The 24,768-nt window shown below is 40.8% G+C and overlaps 2 protein-coding genes across 4 annotated transcripts in view; both read left to right on the top strand.

The window, feature by feature from the left end:
• Nucleotides 1–6,169, top strand: part of LOC112414780 (cytochrome P450 2J6-like) — a 16,203-nt gene extending 10,034 nt beyond the window's left edge. Inside the window, 2 exon segments of the mRNA XM_024767446.1 lie at nucleotides 2,187–2,289; nucleotides 6,021–6,169. Of these exon segments, the coding sequence (XP_024623214.1) occupies nucleotides 2,187–2,289; nucleotides 6,021–6,169 (252 nt within the window).
• A 62-nt stretch (nucleotides 6,170–6,231) lies between these two features.
• Nucleotides 6,232–24,768, top strand: part of PARL (presenilin associated rhomboid like) — a 57,974-nt gene continuing 39,437 nt past the window's right edge. For 2 of the 3 annotated variants that reach the window (XM_024768351.1, XM_024768341.1), the window contains exons 1-4: nucleotides 6,248–6,392; nucleotides 15,538–15,733; nucleotides 16,205–16,345; nucleotides 18,676–18,724. In XM_024768351.1, coding sequence (XP_024624119.1) covers nucleotides 6,268–6,392; nucleotides 15,538–15,733; nucleotides 16,205–16,345; nucleotides 18,676–18,724 — 511 coding nt within the window. In that variant the 5' untranslated portion in view covers nucleotides 6,248–6,267. Of the gene's footprint in view, nucleotides 6,393–15,537; nucleotides 15,734–16,204; nucleotides 16,346–18,675; nucleotides 18,725–24,768 lie in introns of all 3 variants that reach the window. The other variant, XM_024768333.1, reaches the window with a different exon arrangement.

Below are 24,768 nucleotides of genomic sequence, written 5' to 3'. Positions count from 1 at the left end.
GCCCCTGTTGAGGATTTTTGCATCTATATTCATGAGTGATATTGGTCTGTAATTTTCTTTTTTTGTAGTATCTTTATCTGGTTTTGGTATCAGGGTGATCATGGCCTCATAGAATGAGTCTGAGAGTGTTCCTTCCTCTGCGATTTTTTGTAAGAGTTTGAGAAGATGGGTGTTACCTCTTCTCTAAATGTTTGATAGAATTCGCCTGTAAAGACATCTGGGCCTGGACTTTCGTTTTTTGGAAGACTTTTAATCACAGTTTCAATTTCATCTATTGTTTTCTTTGTTTCTATTTCATTTGTTTCTGCTCTGATCTATGTGATTTCTTTCCTTCTGCTAACTTTGGCTTTTGTTTATTCTTCTTTCTCTAATAGAGACTTTCCTTTAGCATTTGTTGTAGGGCTGGTTTGGTGGTGGTGAATTCTCTTAGCTTTTGCCTGTCTGTAAAGCTTTGGATTTCTCCGTTGAATCTGAATGAGCTGCTTGCCGGGTAGAGTAATCTTGGTTGTAGGTTCTTCCCTTTCATCACTTTAAATATATCATGCCACTCCCTTCTGGTTTGTAGAGTGTCTGCTGAGAAATCAGCTGTTAACCTTATGGGAGTTCCCTTGTATGTTATAACAAATTGTTGCTTTCAATAATTTTTTCAATAATTTTTCTTTGTCTTTAATTTTTGCCAGTTTGATTACTATGTGTCTCGCAGTGTTTCTCCTTGGGTTTATCCTATATGGGACTCTCTGTGCTTCCTGGACTTGGGTGGCTATTTCCTTTCCCATGTTAGGGAAGTTTTCGACTATAATCTCTTCAAATATTTTCTCAGGTCCTTTCTCTCTCCCTTCTCCTTCTGGGACCCCTATAATGCGAATGTTGTTGCATTTAATGTTGTCCCAGAGGTCTGTTAGGCTGTCTTCATTTCTTTTCATTCTTTTTTCTTTATTCTGTTTCATGGCAGTGAATTCCACCATTCTGTCTTCCAGGTCACTAATCCGTTCTGCCTCAGTTATTCTGCTATTGCATCCTTCTAGTGTATTTTTCATTTCAGTTATTGTATTGTTCATCTCTGTTTGTTTGTTCTTTAATTATTCTAGGTCTTTGTTAAACATTTCTTGCATCTTCTCAATCTTTGCCTCCATTCTTTTTCTGATGTCATGTATCATCTTCATTATCATTATTCTGAATTCTTTTTCTGGAAGGTTGCCTATCTCTACTTCATTTAGTTGTTTTTCTGGGGTTTTATCTTGTTCCTTCTTCTGGTACATAGCCCTTTGCCTTTTCCTCTTGTCTATCTTTCTCTGAATGTGGTTTCTGTTCCACAGGCTGCAGGATTGTAGTTCTTGCTTCTGTTGTCTCGCTACTATATGTTGAGTTTCAACAATGTGCACCTGGCCACCTGACACATACAAAGTCATTTAATCATCAAAATGACAAGGTAGAAGTTATCTGAATTCATAGACATGAGTCAAAGTGTCAGATTATCAACAGCCTCAGTTTTCTCACCTGCAAAGTGGAGATAATAATGCTAACTCATTTGGTTGATATTAAGATTAAATTAAATATGACAATGTATGCAAAATACCCATCACAGTACCTGGTACGTACTAAGTGCACAATAAATGGCAAATAATAATAAATACTCCTGTGGCTGGATTATAGTCAGCACACCTCCATAGATCCTTTCCACTCATCCTGACTCCTGGCTGTCCCCTGAGGACCCTGCTTCTGCCGCAGACTTTGAGTTGAGGCTGGTTGTTCTTCCTCTGTCAGTTCAGGTTCTCACCAGAAATAGCAGCCTCACTCAAAGCAATGAGGAGAGCTTAAATAACAGAAGACAGAGGCCAACCCGTGTGGATCAAGGAGGAAGAGTGGATGGAGTAAGTGCCTTTCTCCTCCCATGCTCCAATCTCCTGTTGGTGCTTGCAATTGGCTGAGTCCAGCTGAAAGCCAGAGGGCAGGGGAGCCCATTGATCTGGTCCGTAAAGGTTAGTCTTGAGGGGCCTGGAGCAGGATACAAGAGTGATCTGGAGGAGCAAGAAGAGAACATCCAGCACATCCCCACCTCAGAATCCTTGGGTTCTGGAGGTGGACCACATCCTCCTCATGCCCTAATGATTCTTTCAGATCACTTGTCCACAGATCACCTGGAGCTTGCATTTATCCTCTGTTGACACTCTGTCCTCTATTTCTAGCCGTTCTTCAGCACTATTAATCTTCTGGTCACTGCTTCTCTTTCACTGAAGCCTCAGGATTCCTCTCCAAGCCCTGCTGTCATCCTGGTGACACCAAGTTTATGTGAGTAGCCCAGTCAACATCCAGGACTCTCAGTTTCTAGGCTTCCTCATCTTTAGTGACTTCCAGCTTCCTTCCTCTTCAGCCATCAACCATATGACCACACCCAAATTCTTGTTAGCAGCTAGAGAAGCTCCCCCTAGGAAATGACAAATTCACATATCCCTATCAAGAACTGTGAGGGCTCTGAACAAGTTAGCCTGACACAGTTTTATGGATGCTGGTAGAAAACACAGAATCTTGGGTCAAAGATGAAGTACAACTTATTAGAGCAATAGCATTAGCCAGAATATCAACAACATTTTTGTGTTGATTCCCTGGGTTCCAATTCCCACAGGACAATGCAATGAAGGCTAAATGACACCTGCACACTGAGTGGGTTGCATTATAGGAGAGGAATGCTGAGTTTAGGAAACTGGAAACTTCTATAATGGGCAGTAAGCATGCCTTCGCTCTGTCAAGTGATACTAATCTCTACCTTCCAAGGTGTTATGGACCGAATTGTGACCCCCCTAAATTTGTGTGTCGAGGCTCTAATCCCCAGTGTGATGGTATTTGGAGATGGGGACTTTGGGAGATAATTAGGTGTAGATGAGGTCATGAGGTAGGGCCTCCATGATGGGATTAGTGCCCTTAAAAGAAGAGACACCAGGGAGCTTGCTGTCTCTCTCTGCCATGTGAAGGCAAAGCAGTAAGTCAGCCATCTGCAACCAGGAAGAGAACTCTCACCAGAAGTTGACCACACTAGTGCCTTGATCTCAGATTTCCAGCCTCCAGAACTGTGTGAGAGAAGTTTCTGTTGTTTAACCCACCCAGACTATTGTATTTTCTTATGGCAGCCCAAGTAGACTAAGAGGCAAGGCTATAAGCAAATATGCCCCTTTGCTCTGGAAGAAAATGCCTTTATCTCAAGGTTGTTTGCTTGCTTACCACTTTTGTTCGGCCGAGTAAATTTGAAGATCTCAATTAGATCTTTATTTAATGATTCATGAATTAGACAGTATCCCATCTTAGCACTTAGAAAGGAGCTCTCAGGACCCGTCCGAAATGGAAGCTTATTATAGGCAGAAGGGGGAGGAAAAAGAAAGCTTCTAGCAAAAGAGTGGATTGTTTCAGGCAAGGTCACCTTCATTTGGGGGAAACTGTGGGTCTATCAGGCAGATTACCTGACTAGTGCTGACCAGGTAATTCCAGATTGACTGGTTGAAGGACACATTCCTGGGAGAGGCTGAAAATGCAAGTAGGTTACGTATTAAGTCTTGTTTTCCTGATGTGGGGCTTAGCACAGGTGACTCCATTTTGGCCTTGTTGTTTCTTTCTTAATGCTATTAAAATGGTAGATACCCCAAGCTCAGTGTTCTTCAGTTGAGATGCAAAACCACTGCATGTTCAGCATCCACCTGGCCCTGTAGGACTTGCAGAACAAGGGGAGCCCCTGCAAACACGATGTACATGATGCTTGTGCTGTGGGTAATAAAGTCTTTTCTTTCTGACCCGGGAGTCTCCTGTTTTCTGCCAGCATCTAAACTGATTAGCTTGCAAATAGGGTAAAATCAAATCTCATAGTTGACACCTATGACAGAGCCAAAGTTAATTTATTTTAGTTTCTCAAAGAAGTCATGCCCTGGAAGACATCACAAATGCTACTTTCTCTACCTAGAACATTTCATCCTTTCTCTTCTCCTGGTAACTACCATCAGTTTCTCTGGGAAGCCTTCTCCCCTGCCTCCCGTTCCTTATCCCTTGACAGCATTATTTCCCCCTCCTCCAAACCCCCAGAGAGCCTTCTGCTTCTCTGACCATAGCACTTCTTCCAATGTATTGTAATTGCCTGTTTATTTACTTGGTCCCTTCTTCCCCTGTAGAGTAGGATCTCTGTGAGGACAGAGATAGTGTCTTCTAAAATATATCCCAGATCTAGTACATTGCTGGGCATACTATAGGTGTTTAATAAGTATTTATGGAATGAATGTGGTGTTATTATACTGATATGCATAAAGCAGTATTAAAACACAGATGAAGGTCATCTAAATCAGCGTGAAGGTCTAAGAGGAAAGCCTTAAAGGGAACCAAAATGTCACCCCCAAGTATGACTCTGACATAAAAGTTATTTTGAGCTGAAGGCAATCAAGAAGCAGTAAATGTGGAAAAAGCTCCCCCTTTTCTTTCTAAAGGCAGGAAATAAATGTTTCCTTGCATGGAGACAGACATCAGCCCAAAGACTAGAGACCAGTGTAAAAGTAAACTCAAAATGGAGTCGGTGTTGCTAAGAGAGCCCTCTAAAATACAGCTGGGAGATCATTGAGGAAGTGTGACTTATGCACATCTCAGCCTGGATGGAATCTGACCTTTTGACCACTTATTGTCTTAACAGTGGCATCCAGAATATCTATCCAGTGTTCCAGAAACTCAAGATAATTATTCGACTCACCCTAAAATTAGCTCATGACAGCCTACCTACTTATTTGACCCTTACCCTAGAATAACTAGTGAGAGCCTGTCCCTTAAGGAATATTGCCCTAAGGGATTGCCTGAGAGTCTAACATAATTCTTTTTTTTGGCTGTGTGGCTTGTGGGATATCAGTTCCCTGATCTGGGATTGAACCCAGGCCATGGAAGTAAAAGCCCAGAATCCTAAATGCTAGGCCACCAGGGAACCCTCTAATTCTTGAACAACCTTGTGGCTTTTGCCTTTATAAGCCCCTGATTCCTTCTGTTCCCCGGAGCACTCTTGGTTTTACCCTAATCTGTGTCTCTGAATTGCAGTTCTTTTGCAGCTGCGATATTATTATGAATACTAATGGTTAATATCATTATTGTTCAACAAGGGACACTGGTGTAATCTGCAAACAAGCTTTGTTAGCTTCTCATCTCCCTACTTAAGGAGGATGAGCCCTAGTTGGACTACTCCTAGTCCAAGCCCCATTGTCTTGTCAATTCTTCGCAAATTGTTTCTTTGTAGAAAAGGTATAAAAACTTCCTGCTCTGGTCACTTCTTCCGGTCTTCATTTTCTTTCGAAGACTCCCATGTACATGTAAAAAATCAATAAGCTTTGTGTGCTTTTCTCCTGTTAATGTCTTTGTCACTACCTTTCAGACCTGGCCAGGGACCCTAAGAGGTTGGAGGAAAACTTTTTCCTACAGCTTCCTAGAGGAGGTGACGATTCAAGTTGGTCTGGAGAACAAATTTGTTAGTAGGCAGAGAAGGGAAAGGCGTTTCAGGCAGTGAGGATGGTATATGAACTCGGGAGAAGTAGGGACTGGAAAAGTAGTGCCTTTCAGAAATTGTGGGGTCAAAAAAAAAAAAAAAAAAAAAAAAAAAAGAAACTGCGTATGTTTCAGTATGACTGCAGCTAGGGTCAGAGGGAGGGATGGAGTGGCAGGAAATAAAGCTGACGGGTAGGCAAGGGCTGATCATGAAGTTTGAATTTTATCTAGAATCTAGATTTTCATGTCACGCTTGGACTTTTTGTTAAAGGCACATCCTCTTCAGTGTATCATAACGTGAAATGGTGGGCAGAAAAAAGAGTAGTAATTTAAGAAAGCTTGGGTTGCAATATTGGTTCCTCCACTCACTTCTCTCTGGGCCTCAGAACCACGGTTAAAAAAAAAAAAAGCAGTAATAACATCTATCTTAAGAGTTTTGCGAGGATTAAATGCAGTAACTTAGGTAAAGGTACATGGCATCATTCAATAAATTCGTTTTACCCCCTCTTTTTCCTGTGGGTCAGTAGGGTGGAGGCCTGGCCGCTTTCGCACGCCCCTCCCAGGTCGAGGCTGGGCACTGCCGGGAGAACTGCTGCCGACCGGACTGCTGCCGACCGGCGGGGGCCTCTCACTCAGGTTGGTCCGGCCTGGGATCGGCCGCACGGGGGCGCGCTAGGCTGCCCCTCGGCACTCTATGGTTCTTCCTTTCGCCCCGGAAGTGGTTCCGGGGAGGGTTTGGTAAGGTGGGGCCATGGTGGGGCAGAGGTTGGGAAGATGGCGTGGCGAGGCTTGGCGCAGAGAGGCTGGGGCTGTGGTCAGGCGTGGGCTCCGCCGGCGGGCGGCCGCAGCTGCGAGGAGCTCACTGCACCCCTGGGTCAGCCGCGGCTGCTCGGGCGCAGGTAATGGTCGCGTCTCGGGGCTTCTCGCCTCTCGTGCCCTCGGCTCCGGCAGCGCATCCTGAGGGGCGGAGGCCGTGCGGTTCTCTTATGCTGCCCCCGGCTCACCCTTTCTCTTCACCAGCCCCTCCTCTCTCCCTCCCCCTTTACTTCTCGCCTGCGTCCAGTCCTCGCTTCTCGCCGCGCCACCCTGCCCGGGTGCACAGTGACCAGCCCCGGCCCAACTCTCCGTGAGCCCGCGGTGGCCCCTTTCCCATCCGGAGGGACGGGAAAAGTAATCTCTGAGGGCTGATTGCGCACCACGCCTCATAATCCTGCGAGCAAGAGTTAACACAGCTGGTAGAATGGCAGGGCTGAGATTTTATTCTGTCAGTCTTTATAAAACCTTTGTTTTACTACAAATTACCTTCTTTATCGTTTAGAGAACTCTGTAAGGGAAGGCGGAGTCAGAGGAGGGCATCACTTTGCCTCTTGCAGAGTTGTAGGAGAGGCTTTTCTGTTAAAGAAATTGGGAAGTGGAGTATTTGGTTTCTAGATGACTTGGAAAGAAAAGTCAATTTTTCCCGAGTAGAAGCTGTATGAAGAGTACGGTCTATCAGTATTTGCTGCTTTTGCATTAGAGTAATTCAACTCTAAATTGAGAGAAGAGAGAAATCCCTGAACTAATATTCTGATGTGTATTTGGCTCTGAAATTTCTTCCTGTTCTTTAACAGAATTTCAGCTCTGCCAGTTTCAGACTTGGTTAGATGTGTGCCTGGAATCCACCTGACTGATAGTAGCAAGGAACATGAAGTGTTTATCAACATGGGGATTAGCCAGTGGTAAATAATTGAGGCTCCAATATGGTGGAGCCATCCTTAATTTTAAAATCACCTGGAGTGTTTTTAGACTGTATTTCCCAGGCCCTATCCCAGTCCTTCCTGTCATCTTGCCCGGTGCTGGAGGGCAGGGAGTGAAAGAACCTGCAATTCTAAACAAGCACTGCATGTGTGTAGGATCAGAGATTTGTGGAAAACTGGCTTGTATTGTACCTTAACTTCATGATACACTGGAACATGGAGCCTCAGGCACTAATCTTAAACTTCTGAGGAGATGGAGAATGAGGTCAGGTGGAGGTGGTGGTTGATGTCAGTGGTCCTGATTCCATTTCCACTTTACTCCAAATCCCAGTGGAAATTGCATGGTTTGAGGGGGAGGAAAAATGAATACAGTTATTAGGAAGCAACAGGTGTTAAATATTCAAGATATGTGTTAGGAAGGGAAAGAAAAAGAACTAACTTGGTTGATGAGGCCATTTAAAAAAAATCGTGATGTTGAAGATTAGCATCACAATTTTTTAGTTTGTCATTTATATGCAGAGTTTGAAATTGACATTTTTTGTGGTGACACTGAAAAATGTGCATTACAAGAGATTGTAGGTAAGCCTGAAATATAATAGAATATATGTCTACTTTCCTCTAGAAAGCATGAGTTTCCTTGTATATAACTTTATTAGGTCTGCTTTCACTTCTAGTGGTTCTAAAATTAGTATGTGGAGGAATGAAGTCATGGATACGGTTAAAAAGCAGAGGTCTGGGCTCAGTCCTTGTGATTTTGATGTAATGGGCCTGAAGCGTGGCTGAGAATTTGCATTTTTTTCTTCTTACAAGAACTACAGGTGGTGATATTCCTCAAAATTTCTGCAAACAATAGCAGGCCCAAGGCAGCCCACCAGCCAAGAATGGTTTCTATGTCTTTAAAGGGTTGCAAAATGAAACACTATGCCGCGCCACAGAGTTTTAAATTGTTCTTCACAAAGACTAAAATGTTTATTGTCTGGCTCTTTACAGAAAAAAGAGACTATTTCACTTAGGGTTTTCAGAAACTTTACCATGATCAAACTGTTGGCAGCACTGCTGAAAAATGGTTTAGGTCTGAAAGAAGCCTGCATAATTTGTCAGTTGTATAGAACTAGCTAAGAGAAGAAAATAGTTGATTGTAGCACTTACACGGAGCTTAAATCTTTTAGATTAGGATAACAATCTTAAGATATCTTTAGGTTAAATACCTGACAAATTAGTAAATCAGGTATATTCAATTATTTTCCCCGTTTAATTCACCATGTATTAACTCAAGATGAGTTTTAAGAAAATAATTGTGGCATGCAAGAGTTTATGCCCCTTTCCCTAAATAGAATTATTTTCTTTTAAGTGGGATGAGTCTGTTGTGTGTGTGCTTGGACACGTCTTGTCTCCGTTTGCACAATAGGCCACTTCTACTCAGTTTATTCACACAAATCTATAGTAACATAGACATTAGTGCTGACTTGTGCGATATCTAAGTGGCATTGTCTTTATCCTCACACTGTTGAAAGCAATTCACTAGACTGTGTTATCTCACTCACCACTAAGGCAACAGATATATAGACATGACTTTTCAATTTAAAAGTTACGGGATGATATTAAAAAATGGAACCATAACAATTGTGTGGTTAGTGGTAACTCAAGCATTCATAAGATCTTCCCACTTCGAGCACGTTACATTGCTTTCACAAATCACTAGTTATTGGCAGAAGGACCAAAGCACAGAGCAAAAAGGCAGGCCTGTCCTCATGAGTTGGTGTATACCTCTTGTGACTCTTTCCTCCCATCCCACCCCCATGCATTTTATTGTTGCTTCCTTTGTTTTCCAGACTTATTTCAGGTCATTTATTTTTCCATGTTACCTACCCATATGAATGGTTAGAGCTTAAGAACCTAGGCCTTTAAATATGATATCAAACATTTGCAATTGGAGACATTTATTACACTTTTCCTGGTTGGTTTTACTTTTAAGAAATGTAAAACAAAAGCTCACTAAGGACAGAGAACGTACCTTGTCATATAATGTGTGATGAAGTACTTATTACATCTAAAAGCATCCTTGTACCAACAGAAAACCCAGCTCTAGCTGACCTTAATAATTAGGCGACTTTATTGGTTTATACCGTTAAAAAGTCCAGAGGTGAGCCTGGCTTCTGGGTGAGGCAAGATCGTGTTTCAGATTGTCACCAGGACTCCATTTTCCTCCATGGCTTGGCTCTGCTTCCTAAACGTTGGCTTTATGCTCTCAGTATGCTATCTCCTTGTTGTAAGCTGGCTGTCAGCAGCTCTTGGGGCTATATACTTGTAGGTTCAAGTCCAGCAGAAAAGATTCTCTTCCCCAGTATTACAAACAAAATCTTGAAATTTGAATTTCACTGGACTGGATTGGCCTAACTTGGGATGCATGTTCATCTTTGAATTCCTTAAATTTGCCAGGGATGTGGGACGTGTAGGTTCGCTTAAGCCAGTCAGGAGCTTGGTGTACCTCCCCAAACCAAGTGGCTGGAAATTCCAGGGTACCCTTAGGTGTGGATGCTAGGATTGAGCCAAAAAAGCTCACTGTCAGTCCTAGTGAAACTTTTGTATTGGAATACTTTGGTTACAAATCCTAATTTTAAAATTCTAGTCAGATAGGATTAACCTGTAGATAACCATTGTAATTTAAGTAGAAATGTTGGAAGGATGAGGGATTAGATTCTAGCTCCTGCTGTTCAAAGTGGTTCATGAACGAGCAGTTCAGGACAGGGTTTGCCAAACATATTTTGTAAATAGCTCGATAGAAAATAGGGCCACGTAGGTCACTGTCAGATATTCTTTTTCTTTTAAACAACTCTTTTAAGCAATAATAAATGAGACAACTGAGGAAGCTGCTACCAGATCAGGTTCTGCTAACCAAAGTAAGAACTATGCTGTCTCCACCGTTATTTTCACTAGCAGAAGTCATGCCTCGTGTGCTGCCTCTCACTCAACTCAGTTCTGACTTCAGGTGTTGTGCTGATGTATCTGATTAGCAGGCCCTGATCACATCTCGAATCGTAACCAAAAGGATACCTGGGAAATAGTTTTTAGCTTTCCAGTCCCTGCAGCATGTGAATATACCATAGGTGAAAGGAATAGGTGTTCAGTGAGCCAAGTCATACTACTTAATTCTATCCAACAAGTTCTGTATGTCCAACTCTAATTCCCAGTGTATGTACTCCTAACATGTATTTTGCATCTGAACTGCATCTGGGGCCAATTTGTTCTTGGTGTCCTCAGTCCCACACTTAACTTCTGTTGAGATTCTCAAAGTAAATATTATTCTAGGCAAAAGGTCTGGCTTTGCGTCAAATCCAGATTCCCAACCTGGTGTATTTGTATTCCTTTTCAAGCATTGTGCTTCAGAATTGTAAATGAGTTGATCAGCTGTAGAAGAACTGATTGAGTACATATCCTGGAGTATTAGCTGTTGGAGATATAAAGAAATCTCATCCTTCATATTTCTTGGTCTAAAAAGAAAAAAATGTGGCCTACTGGTTAGGATTCTGGGTTCTCACTGCCGTGACCCAGGTTCAATCTTGGTTGGGGAGCTGAGATCTTGTAAGCCACGAGATGTGGCCAAAAAAAAAAGAATACCAGAAACCAGCGACGTTGGGTTACAATTTTTTTTTAACTTATTTATTTTTGGCTGCATTGGGTCTTCGTTGCTGTGCGCAGGCTTTCTCTAGTTGCAGCAAGCAGGGGCTGCTTCATGGCGGTGTGCGGGCTTCTCATTGCGGTGGCTTCTCTTGCTGCGGAGCACGGGCTCTGGGCACATGGGCTTCACTAGTTGTGGCTCGCGGACTTCAGACCGGGGCACGAACCTGTATCCCCTGCATCGGCAGGCAGACTCTCAACCACTGTGCCACCAGGGAAGCCCTGCAGATGGATTCTTAACCACTGCTGCCACCAGGGAGGCCCTGGGTTACAATTGTAACCATTTACAGGGAGACATTTAAAGGAAACATATTCCTATTATTTTATGTCACATCTTTGGGGTTTTTGGCCCAAAGTGGTGTTACTTGTAATTTATTTACTAGACCTAGCTCTAAATTACTTTAGAATATTTAATAAAAATCAAATCCAATTGCAAAGGATTAACATCTGCCACTTTTAAAGCTGTTATCAGTTAGGAATGCATTTGGCTGTAAGTTAATTGTTGCTTAAAGAAACGAGAGGAGTATTTAGCATAAAATGATTGGAGGTAGGTGTCTATTGTCTTTGCTCAGTGGCTCAAAAAATGTTAAGGTTAGTTTCTGAAGCCCTTGGCCTTTCTCTGGGCATTCAGGATGACTGCCTCATCTCTAGAAAATTGCATCCTTTTTCAAGGCAAAAAGAAGTGGGAGGGATGAGACATTAGTGATACCTCCAATTTTATCAGATAAGCAAAACCTTTTCAAGAGGTTTCTAAACAGTTAAGTCTCATTTTGTCAGAACTCTGTAATATGGCCATCCCTAGCCATAGGAGAGACTGGTAAAGTGAAGATATTTATCTTTCTTAGCCTCTGCAGAAAAAGCAGGCAACAGAACAAGAACTAGAAATAGATTTGCAATTAGCCATTCAACAGTTACTTGCTAAAGGATATTCATAAGACTGGGAACAGGTTCTGAAGTTCAGAGCCATTCAGAGCAACATTGGCATTGTTTGACTAAGTGTACTGCTTTCCAAAATAGATTTTGTTGAAAGAAGTAGCACTTATTTGTTAGTACAAATTCTAAATTATTAGAAGTTTTAAGGTGAATTACTTTATCATCACCCATCCTCACCATGTGATGTCTGAGAAGTTGAACTGTGGCGTAGACTCAGTGTTGAAGACAGAGCATTTTAGGTGAGTAATGGTAATAGTAGCTATACCATTTTTCTGGGTTTCGTGTTTCCAAATGCCTGCTAGACATCACCTGGGTGTTCTACCAATGCTAAAAATACTTCATTGCAATATAATTTACATGTAGTAAAACATAAGTATTAAGCACACAGCCCATTAGTTCTGACAAATGTATACACCTGTGCAACCATCACCTAAAAATAAAGATACTGCCCATCATTCCATCAAGTTCCCTCTTGCCCCTTTCCAGTCAAGTCCCACTTTAGGCAACCACTATTAATTTTTTTCAAAAAATTATTTATTTATTTAATTTTGGCTGCGTTGGGTCTTCGTTGCTGCGCGCAGGCTTTCTCTAGTTGCGGCGAGTAGGGGCTATGCTTCGTTGCGATGCATGGGCTTCTCATTGAGGTGGCTTCTCATTGCAGAGCACGGGCTCTGGGTGCGCAGGCTTCAGTATTTGTGGATGAGGGCTCAGTAGTTGTGGCTCACGGGCTCTAGAACGCGGGCCCAGTAGTTGTGGTGCACAGGCTTAGCTGCTCCACAGCATATGGGATCTTCCTGGACCAGGGCTCGAACCTGTGTCCCTTTCATTGGCAGGTGGATTCTTAACCACTGTGCCACCAGGGAAGCCCACCACTATTGATTTTGGTCACCACAAATTATTTTTGCCTGTTCTTTAGCTTGATATGCATTAAGGGAATCACACACATATATGCTCTTTTGTGTTTGACTTCTTTTACTCAGCAGTGTTTTTGAGATTCATCCGTGATGTGTGATCAGTAGTTTTTCACTGAGTGATACAGTTGGCCCTCTGTATCTCCAGGTTCCTCATCCATGTATTCAAACAACTGTGGATGGGGAATGTCACTGTATTACGTCATTTTATATAAGGGATTTCAGCATCCCGAATTTGGTATCCGCAGGGGGTCCTAGAACCAGTCTCCCATGGATACTGAGGGACCACTGTATTCCATTGTATGAATATAACACAGTTCATCCTTTCCCCTGTTGATGGAAATTTAAGTTCCAATTTTAACCTGTTAGGACTGAGCTGCTGTGATTGCAGGCATTTTAAACAGTGCCCAAGATGGAATTATTCATCTCTTATTTTCCAGTTTCCTATTTTGGTGCCTCTGATTTTCCTTGTCTTAGTGAGTAGTACCACCTTCCTTTCAGTTATTCAGAATAAAACCAATCATCATTCTTGACCCCTTCTTTCTTCTAACATAATTATTGACCCTTTCTTTATTAGAAACTGGCCTTGGTGGTGGAGATAAAATGAATACAGAAGTGATAATCTAGTTATGGTACAGGCAATAAATGAGACAAGTATAAGAGTACATACAGGGTGCTTTAGGACTCTAGGAGTACAAAGGAGACACCCAGCCTGCGAGAGTTTAGGAAGGCTTCCTGGAGGAGGAAATAAATGAACTGAATTTTGAAGGGCACGAAAAAGTTAAAGGGAAGTAAGTACCGCAACAAAGGAGTAGCATTGCTGAATTTGGTGGGGTGATGAAAAATTTACTGTGGGATTTAAAGCAGGGGAATGATAATATATTTGTGCCTAATAAAATGTGGAGGATGAATTGGAGTAAGGCAGTATGAGAAGCAGTGAGATCTGTTAGGAAATGGTAGAGTATTCCAGGCCAAAAGGGATGAACTGAGGGATTGTGTGGGAATTAGGGAGAGAATGTTGGCCTTCTAAGAGGGCATTTGAGGAAGTGTTGAATGTTTGTGGAAGAGTGATATGAGGAAAGAAGAACATGCAACATGTTAAAATGTTTGAACTGAAGTCAGCTGTTGCTGTTGTTTAGGCATGGGGTACAGGACTAGATTAGGAGTGAAAAAAATATTTGACAGATTTGGTTTTAAATTAGATGGTAAGAATTAAGCAGAGAGAACTCCATAATGACTTCTAGATTTTTAATCTTAGTGATTAAGATAACTGTGGGCCCACTGAAAGAATAAAGAAGTCAGAAAATGGAGCTTGTAGAAGGGGATGAATTCCCTTCTGAATATATTGGTTTTAAAGTAACAGGGAGCATATCCAAGTAGAATTATTCAATATATAGTTGGAAATACAAGACAAGAAAATTGAGGCTGGGACTAGAGACGTATATTTGAATCACTTACTTGCTTAGAAGTCTTCCAGGCCACAGAAATGAACTTTTTCTTTTATTCAACCAAAGTGTTTCAAGGCCCACGTTACAAAGGTGAGAAGACCTGTCTGACTGGCAGACAGGAGTTCTGAGTCTGAAGGATATAGTATGATTAGAGTACAATGAGAACAAACAGGAAGGGGCCTCTACATGGTCTACCTGGGGGAAATTACCATTTTACAAAAGAAAAAAATGCTTCACAAATTTATATGGGTTCAGTTTGAATGGAGAATGTGTAAAGGAACTATTAGAGCCTTTAAGCATATCTGTCTTTACGGGATAGGAGAAAGGGGGAAGCCGTTATGAAAGCAAGTTTGAAGAGCAGGGAGTGCAACCTTACAGGCACTGACAGGTGTGATCAGTAGTGTCAGATGTTTTGAGGAGGTCAAGCTATAAGGACTCAAAACAAGAAAACCCTTTATAGAACATCTAGTTGGGTGTCCCCCAAACTGGTAGTGAAGTAAATAAGGGGCAAGTTGGGGAAAATCCGCCAATTTGTAATGGTTAGTACTTATAAAAGGAAAATCATTATTTGATTTAAATGTTTGGCCAAACTTCAAAAAAAATAAAGCTATTCTGTGCTAATTCAAACCACAACTTGTAGTTCTCCAGCTTTTTACAGGATTGCAGACTGTGTGGGGGATGGATACAAATTATTCTGTTGATTGATACACAGTAACGGCCCAAACAGATGCCCTGTAAAGCTGCTGTAGTTTATGTCTCTCCTTTTTCAGAAGGGCACAGTTCATTGTTTTGACTGAATCCTACCTGGGAGTAGGAGTCTTGGCGGCTTTGGGGCTGCATAGTGAGAATAAACTGAAATGGTGATGATGCACGTCAGTCGGGGAGGCTCGTAGAGGTTGATGTTTGCAAGATGCAGCTCTGTTTCTTCCTTCCTTCCCTCCTTCCTTCCTTCTTTCCTTCCTTCCTATTTATTTTCCTTATTTTTTTTGGCTGCATCGGGCCTTAGTTGCAGCACACGGGATCTTCGTTGAGGCACACAGGATCTTTAATTACCACACTCGGTCTCTGTTGCTGCGCTCGGGCTTCTTACTAGTTGCGGCGTGAGGGTTTTCTGTCTCTAGTTGTGGTGCGCGGGCTCCAGGGTGCATGGGCTCTATAGTTGTGTTACGAGGGCTCTGTAGTTTGCGGCACGCAGGCTCTCTCATTGAGGTGCGTGATCTCAGTAGTTGTGGCACGTGGGCTTAGTTGCCCCGAGGCATGTGGGATCTTAGTTCCCCAATCAAGGATAGAACCCACGTCCCTGCAACTCTGTTTCTAATCTGTTATTTTCCCCTATAGGTTTAACGTTTTTATTCAGCAAAAATGTGGATTCAGAAAAGCACCCAGGAAGGTTGAACCTCGAAGATCAGACACAGGAACAAGTAGTGAAGCATACAAGAGAAGTGCTTTGATTCCTCCTGTAGAAGAAACAGCCTTTTATCCTTCTCCTTATCCTATAAGGACTCTTGTAAAGCCTTTGTTTTTTACTGTTGGGGTAAGAGCTCACGTCACTAGGAGTTACCTACCTTGCTGCAGGTGTAGTGTTAAAGTATCAATACTACTTGTCCTATTTGGGCTCCCTTAAAGACAAGTGGAGTGGGATCAAAAGGATCTGGAGTCATGATTACAATAGAACATGAATATAATAATTGCTGTTAGAGTATGGGTCATTTATGTAAGTAAGCCCTGGAGAAGAAACTCATGGGCCTCTTATTTGGTATAACAATGCAAGTGATACTGAGTTGCTATTTTGAATTTTATTGGAAAAGTTCTAACTATAAGCAGGCCTCAGGGTACTGTAACCTTAATAAAATGGGAAACAATTAAGTGTTCTTTTCACCTAGTAAGTTTCAGTGGGCCAGATGTTCCTTATGTTTATAAAAAGCAATGAAAATGAAATATCATCCTTGGAACTATGTATAGATCTATTTAAAAAATTTTTTCTTTTGTAATATATTTTATATAGTTTACAGGCTGTGCATTTGGATCAGCTGCCATTTGGCAATATGAATCACTGAAATCCAGGGTCCAGAGTTATTTTGATGGTATAAAAGCTGATTGGTTGGATAGCATAAGACCACAGAAGGAAGGAGACTTCAGAAAGGAGGTAAAGATAAACATGGCATTTTTTTTGTTCTAGTTGATCAGTTTTTGAAGTCTGGTTATTTATGAAGTGTTTTTAGTTAATGGCAACATTAAATCAGTAGATGTGAAGTCATTGCAGTTAATATTCTTCTTTAGAGTCATTTCATTGTAGTAAGTATTAATGTTTCGTATGTCTGGCAACGTTGTACTTAACAGTGTTCCAAGAAGTTTGTCCCTCTACCCACATATCAAGAATCACCACAGATAGTTGTTAAAAATTAATGTTTTGGAGCCTCTTCCAGCTCTACTAAGGGCCACTGTTTTACTTTTAGAGTACATATTAGAATCACAGGGAGTTTTATGCTTGAGGGGTAGAGATACTATGTGGGTTTTAAAAAGCTTCTCAGTGACATGATGTTTATATATTTCTGATAAATAACCACCGTTGATGTTTTTTTCTAACTGTGCTCAGGGGATCAAGATGCAAGAAAAGGGTACAAATATAGAGCTTTTAGAACTTTTCATTATTTCATATGCAAGTTGATGGCCTTCCTTCCACCTAACTGATTTTCTTAAAATGTTGCCTTTTAGATAAAGCGTATATTTTATTTCATTTGCCAGTACTTATTGAGCAGAGACCATAGGCTAATTTGTGGATCCAGGTCCATTTATTTTTCAAGCACCTCCATATTTTTTTATGACACACTGCTCTTCCAGTTTGGAGAGAGTGTTGATATCCTCTTCAGTTTTCTCCTTCCTAGGAACTTCTTATTCCTGGCTAGTGAGAGAGCAGCCTTGGGTTTTCTTTTTCCTAATGATAGTTGAAGATTCCTCTAAGTAGGAAGAAGGATTCATTCCTCCTTGTTTCCCCATAGACACAAGAAGCATGAGCCCTACCAGTTCTAGAGAGGCTTTATGTCAGAAGAACAATGGATGTAATATTTGCAGGTAAAACCTGCAGTAATGAGCAGTGGTTTTTATTCAGTACAATATGTTTGAGAAGATAGTAACACTGACCTATTCCACAGTCCTGGATCCCTTGAAAGCTACAGGCTTCTGCACTATAAAGTTTTGATACCCAAATTGTTCCTTGGAATGGTGAAGATGACACATGCAATATACATAATCTTCATCCAAAGATGGATTTGTTTAAAGTAGTTAAATGATAAGAGATAAAATATAAAATCCATGTTAAAGAAAATTGAAATAACACATAAATATAACATGGGAAGTGAAAGTCCTGGGAACCGGTGCCCCACTACTACATATGCAGTGAATAAGGTCTGAGAGTTCACACACATTTAAATTGTTGTTGACCTTGAACAACTCAGGGGTTGGAGTGCTGACCCTCCAACGCAGTGGCACACGTGCCTGTAACTTTATAGTTGGACCTCTGTAACAGCGGTCCCACATCTGTGGATTCCACCAACTGTGAATGGTGTGGTATATTGTAGTACATATTTATTGAAAAAAATCTGCATATAAGTCCAGTGCAGTTCAAACCCCTGCTGTTCAAAGGTCAACTGAATTACAAAAATGGAATCATTGTTGTGCATGAATCAAATATATGTTGATCTGTAACTTCTTTTCTTTACCTTGGGTTTCTTTCTGTATTAGTATACAAAGTCTGGTTCAGTTTCATAGTTAGAACATAGTTTTTTTTTTAATTAAAAAACTTTAATCATGGAAAATTTCAAAGGTAAAGTAAAAAGAGTGAAGAGAATAGTATAATGAACCCCTATCATCCAATGTCAACAGTTATTGACACATAGCCAACTTTGTTTCATCTAGTTCCCCTTCTTTCCCTTCCCTCCCCACCACTGATTACTATAAAGCAAATTCTAGGCATATATCATCTATAAAATTTCAAGGTGTGTCCCTAAAAGATTAGGATTCTGTCTTTTTCTAAACCTCAATCTAGTATTATACCTTTAAAAAAAAAAGGCAATTTTAGTAGAAAATATTTTTGGTTAGAATTTAAGAACTAGATTGGGTCTTGGTGAACAATCACTTGATAGTGTGCTAGGTACTTTATGTTATTGATATTCCTCACAGTGGTATTGCTATATATCTGTTACTGTCTCCATTTTATGTATCAGGAAACTGAAGTTTAGAAGTAATTTGAGGTCACAGAGCTTATCAGTGGCTTTGTGTAGAGAATGCAGGCTGTCTGACTGTAAAACACCTGTGTTTTCCACTCTATCACATATTTGTTATGTCTGTTGTTCAGTAGAGATTTTTATAGATGAGGACTCTTTCATTTATGCACAAAGGATTTTCTTTCTTGCTTTTCATTCACATAGCCTGAAATTATTTACCATATGGTGATATGCAATTTTTCTTCTGTTTTAGATTAACAAGTGGTGGAATAACCTAAGTGATGGCCAGCGGACTGTGACAGGTTTGTGTTAGCTTACACGTTTTAGCCATTCAAGGGAAGAGAAATCAAACCAAAAGGTACAGTATGTCATAGTCAATGGCTTTTGTACCATGCTCATCAGTGGTTTAGAAGACAGAGTTTCTGTACCTTCAGGCTAATGTAATGGTTTGAAAGTAGTGTGGCATAAAGGTATACATGAGGCTCTGGGTCAGTTATTTTCTAATTTTGATCTAGTATGATACTGATCAAATGATCTATCTTTGTTGTAAAATCCTAGCTTGTGAAATAGGTTATGAGTAATTATTACTTTCCCATTAAAGTAACTAAAGGGGACATTGATTAAGTACCTTCTTTATGCAGCATGCTTTATACATATTCTCTCTATACCTCACAGGGTTGCTTACAGGGTAGTTATCTCCCTTTTTACAGATAAGGAAACTGGCTTTCAGAGAAGGAACTTTTCGAAGGTCACACTGCTAGTAAGTAAGAGCTGAGTTTCAAAACCCAGGCCTGTCTCATCCTAAAGCCGGTTTTCTCTTTTCTATACCATGCTGTTTATAAAATCTTCTTTAAATGTAAGCATAACATGTATATCACCATGATAATTTTTAAAAAATTTTTATGGAAGACAGATCTGGCTCTTCAAGGTAACACTTGTGCAATATATTATGGACTTAGTTATTTTGAGAAATTTGGGGAAATGGATTTGTAAGTTCTTTAACAGTTGTGCAGATAGGGAAAAAAATCTTCCTAGAGAAATAGCAAAATACTGCTTTTCCTTAAATATGGTTAGATTTAATGGTACTCTTAATTTTCTATACCTACTTAAGTGGAGAAAAGGTGCTTATGTTTCTTCATTCAGACTATGTCTGGGAGGTTTAATTTTTCTCTCTCCTTGGTGGAACCTGATCCTGTCTTCAAGCTTATGGTTTAGACATTGCTTCCTGCGGGAAGTGCTTTTTATCTGAACTCATTGCACTTTTTAATCACTTATAACACAACCTGCCTTATATAATTGTACATGTATCATCTTTGAGGACAATGATGAGATTCATTTTACTATAGTTCCTAGCACATACCTGGCACACAGTAAAGGCATTCAATTAAAATCTGTTGAGTGAATGAATGTCGACGAGATCTTGAATCAAAAGATTGAGATTTTTCAAAGTATATTGCCATACTGTATAATTGATTAGTTAGTGAGGTCTTAATAAATATAACTTCAAAAATAGCTATGTAATAACATGTTTCCTTTGGAATTAATTGGGATTTTTGGTTTGTTTGCTTGTTTTCTGAAAATTAATAGCCTTTCCTTAGGGTAGCAAAGTTTTGATTTCTTTTGATATTTTCAAAGTATCTCACAATTAGTTGATACTTAGTGTTCTTTGAAGATTGTGAAGATTTTGTCATTTAACATTTGAGGAAACCTGGGACCAGAATTTAAAACCTTTTTCATTCCAGGAAATGGTTTATCCAAAGAAGTTGGTATTTGGAGATAATTAAAAATCAGAATTCTTTCCCTTAGGTGACGTTGCAGTGTAACCAGCAGCTTGAGTATAAAGTACTTCGAACCACATAAATGTGAATGGTCATGCTAAAGACCTTAAATACTTATTGTCAGGTTAGCTAAGTGACTTTTAAAGGCTGAGGAAATGCTCTTTGATCTGTTCAGTGTCATCTCAGACTCCTTCAGGAAATAATTATTCTGGTAGCAGTGAATCTAGCCTCACTGCTGCTGGTGCTTTATAATCAGTTAGCTATGTACTAAAATTTCAGTGGTTAATAAACTTGTGCTTTAGTTATATCTTGTCTCTTTTCAGAGGTGCCAGTTCATTCCACTGACCTTGCTTAGCCCCTCGATTGCTTCCTTTAGGCTGATTCTAAGTGAGTTTCGCTCAGCTCCTGGCTTTTATTGAGGATGGGGTGACAGATTCATTCTGTGCCATATTTTCCTTGGATTGTAGCTGTTCTCTGAGTGTTTTTCTTTTTGTATTTTGAAAGAACTTGACAAGTGTTTAGGCCACTGACCTAGAAAGTTTCAAAGCTCTGTGAGACTAGTGTGCTTCTTTGCTCTGTAGTATTCACACCTAGACCCTGGCAGCTTGAAAGCTGTAGCAGGTTAAAGATTTTGCAGTTTTACACCAAACATTTCATGTAAGAATTCCTTGCTATCTGAACCTAATGTGCTCATGGATTTGGCAAGATTTTGGTTATAGCAAATTCAGACATCAAAGTGTTTTATCCAAATGCATTTGTTTCCTGAGCTTGAGGTGTAACAAGGGATATCTCAAATTTATGCATATCTCTTTTGAGTCCTAGGTTTGGATAAGAACAGTTCAAATCATAAGGGATACCTGTAATTTACTTTATCTTTAACGTGGAATCCAGTGGTGAGGTGAAAAACCTCCCTTAGAGCTGATAGCAGTTTTGGAGTCCCTAGTTTTTGACTCTTCTAGCTCAATCTGTCCCTGGAAATCACTTTGTCAAGGTCTACCAGAGAACTGGTCTTAATCCCTTAATCTTTTTTTTTTTTTCTTATCTGGTTTAGGGATTTTTTTTTTTTGTCTTAATTGTTACACAGACATATCTCCCCAAACTTCACATTGCTCTGAAAAAGTTGTTATAAGTTCACTTGGTGTTTGTAGGATGAAGGGGGAGCATCAAGTAGCATTCTTCAAAGTTAGGCTTGTCCCTGGTACTTTTATATTTCAGCTAGTCTCCTGTATTGTCTTGCTCTGCAAGGCTTTTTATTTTTTATTTTTTGCGGTACGCGGGCCTCTACTGTTGTGGCCTCTCCCGTTGCGGAGCACAGGCTCCAGACGTGCAGGCTCAGCGGCCATGGCTCACGGGCCCAGCCGCCCTGCGGCATGGGGGATCTTCCCGGACTGGGACACGAACCTGTGTCCCCTGCATCGGCAGGCGGACTCTCAACCACTGTGCCACCAGGGAAACCCTCTGCAAGGCTTTTAAGCCTGTAGTAGAGGTCCCAGGCAACCCCCAAGGAGAGTATTTCCCCTACATTTCTAGCTTTTAGAGATGCCTGTGAGGCACTCGTCATAGTTTTAGTTATTTCTGGGGAAAGGATAACAAAACTAATGCTTGAGTGCCAGCTAGGCTTCAAGTACTATGTTAGGTACTTTACGGACACACATATTATTGTTAATCCTTATTATTAATCTTCTTTAAAAATAAATTATTTATTTATTTTTGGCTGCGTTGGGTCTTTGTTGCTGCGCGTGGGCTTTCTCTAGTTGTGGCGAGCGGGGGCCACTCTTCGTTGTGGTGCATGGGCTTCTTATTGGAGTGGCTTCTCTTTGCTGCAGAGCACGGGCTCTAGGCATGTGGGCTTCAGTAGTTGCAGCACGCGGGCTGAGTAGTTGTGGCTCGCTGGCTCTAGAGTGCAGGTTCAGTAGTTGTGGCACATGGGCTTAGTTGCTCTGCGGCATGTGGGATCTTCCTGGACCAGGGCCATGTCCCCTGCATTGGCAGGTGGATTCTTAACCACTTTGCCACCAGGGAAGTCCTTAAGAGCCCTGTTACTGGTATCCTCATTGTTCAGATGGGGTAAGTGAGGCTCAGAGAGGTTAAATAACTTGTCTGAGATCACACAGCTAGAAAGGATGGAGATGGGAAACAAACTCCTTAGTTCAAATAATATGCGTTTTATTATATCCATTCACTTTCTGCTATAGCAAACCACCACTAATTACCTTTCTGATAAACCACACTGCCTTTCCCCATCTCAGGTATCTGAGTGCTAATTCATAGACCAAATTGCAGCAAATTGTCCCAAGGCAGCAGGCTGGCATTCAGTGAAGAAAGAGGGACGTTTTCGGCTACTCGGTTTATAGTTTGTCATTGTAAAATGAATAAATGTGCATAGTAACATTAAAATAGAGAATATGTAAAATAAAAAAATAAATCTCTCTCACTGTAGCCGTCCAGTTCCACCCCCATAACCATTGCCTTTTTAGCTGCTTGTGTATTCTTCCAAAGCACCTGTTTATATATAGACATTTATATCTGTATCTGACTGGTTTAAACACAAACGGTAGCATGTAATGCATACTCCTCTACACCTCCACACCTCCTCTACACCTTTATTTTTTTTCACTTAGTATTTTAAAGGACATTCCATATCGATACAAGTAGGTCTATTGTATGCTTTTTTTTTTTTCCCCAGTATGCGGGCCTCCCACTGTTGTGGCCTCTCCTGTTGCGGAGCACAGGCTCTGGACGCGCAGGCTCAGCGGCCATGGCTCACGGGCCCAGCCGCTCCGCGGCATATGGGATCTTCCCGGACTGGGGCACGAACCCGCATCCCCTGTATCGGCAGGCGGACTCTCAACCACTGCGCCACCAGGGAAGCCCCCTGTGTGCTTTTTAAAAGTATTTTATTGAAGTATAATATACATAGAAGAACATGCACATGTCAGATATACAACTGATTTTCACAAACTGAGCACATCCACATAACTAGCACCCAGATCAAGAAATGGAAATTACCAGCACTCCAGGGTCATTCTTTTTAATGGCATTGCAGCAGTTCGTGCAAATGAATACTATTGTAACAAGTCTTACGTTAATGAATATTTAGGTTGTCTTTAGTCTTGCTTTCATAGGAGGATGGAAGATGGATAGTCTCTTTGGATTTCCTCTTGATTTCAGGAAGCTGTGGAACCAGTCCTTAACTTGTTTTGTGGATACTCCCCAGAAGGAGAAATTATAGCCACTGTGTGAGGCCGACAGAATGATCCCAGTGCTTGTAGTCCTGGCTCCCAGGGAACCTGAGGACCGCTTGAACTCAGTTGTTTGGCTGCTGTGGGTGTGTGTGCTTGTCATTGTCTGGACTAGCCAGGTTCATTCAGATAGAGGAGCAGTGGAGGGGTGAGCTGGCCCACCTCAAACAGAAGGGATGCTGTACTTAGCTGTTAGACTCCAACTGGGATAGTCTTTTTTTTTTATTGTTTAGGAAAAGAGAGAAAGAGATTGTACCCCCTTCCTTGGAGGAAAATAGACTGAAGCTACTGAACCCCCAGTAGTGCTTCCCAAATCAGTGTATTTTTTTTTTTAAATCAAGGTATAATTCACATGTCCTAAAATTCATCATTTAAAAGCACAGTTGACCCTTGAACAATGCAGAGGTTAGGGTTGCTGACCCTCCACACAGTTGAAAATCTGTGTATAACTTTATAGTCTGCACTCTGTCCACTGTTATGCGTCCGTGGATTCAACCAACCATGGCTCATGTAGTACCGTAGCACTTAAAAAAAAAATCTTTGTAAGGTGGACCTGTGCAGTTCAAACTCATGTTGTTCAAGGGTTAACTATACAATTCAGTGGTATTTATTATATTTACAAGGTTGTGCTACTATCACCATCACCTACTCCCAGAACATTTTCATTACCCCAGAAAGAAACCCTATAGCCATTAGCAGTCACTCCCTATTCCCCTCCTCCCCTCAGCCCTAGACACCTACTTTCTTTCTCTGTGGATTTGTCTGTTCTGGACACTTCATAAAAATGGAACCACATAAATATGAGGCGTTTTGTGGCTGCTGCATTCACTTAGCGTAATGTTTTCAGAGTTCATCCATAGTGGCACGTGTCAATACATATTTCTTTTTATGGCTAAATAATATTCCATTATATGGATACATCACATTTTATTTATTCATTCATCTGTTGGTGGACATTTGTTTCTACTTTTTGGCTTAATACTATGATAATGCTGCTATGAATTTTCATATATATGTTTTGTGTGGACATATGTTTTCATTTCTCTTGCTAATATACCTAGAAGTGGAATTGTTGGGTCATATGGTACTCTGTTTAACTTTTTAAAAACTGTGGTTAAAAAAACATAAAATGCACCATTTAAACCATTTTTAAGTGTATAGCTTAGTAGAGTTAATTATATTCACATTGTTATGAAACACCTCCAAAACTCTTTTCATCTTGTAAAACTGAAACTCTATACCCATTACACAACAATTTCCTTTTTTTTCCCTTCCCCATCTCCTGGTAACTATCATGCCACTTTTTTTTTTTTTTTTTTTTTTTTT

Source organism: Neophocaena asiaeorientalis, unplaced genomic scaffold (genome assembly GCF_003031525.2).
Source record: "Neophocaena asiaeorientalis asiaeorientalis breed wild unplaced genomic scaffold, Neophocaena_asiaeorientalis_V1.1 scaffold225, whole genome shotgun sequence".
Lineage (NCBI taxonomy): Eukaryota > Metazoa > Chordata > Mammalia > Artiodactyla > Phocoenidae > Neophocaena > Neophocaena asiaeorientalis.
The sequence above is the reverse complement of the archived record's forward strand: the minus strand, read 5'-3'. Positions and strand labels throughout refer to the sequence as shown.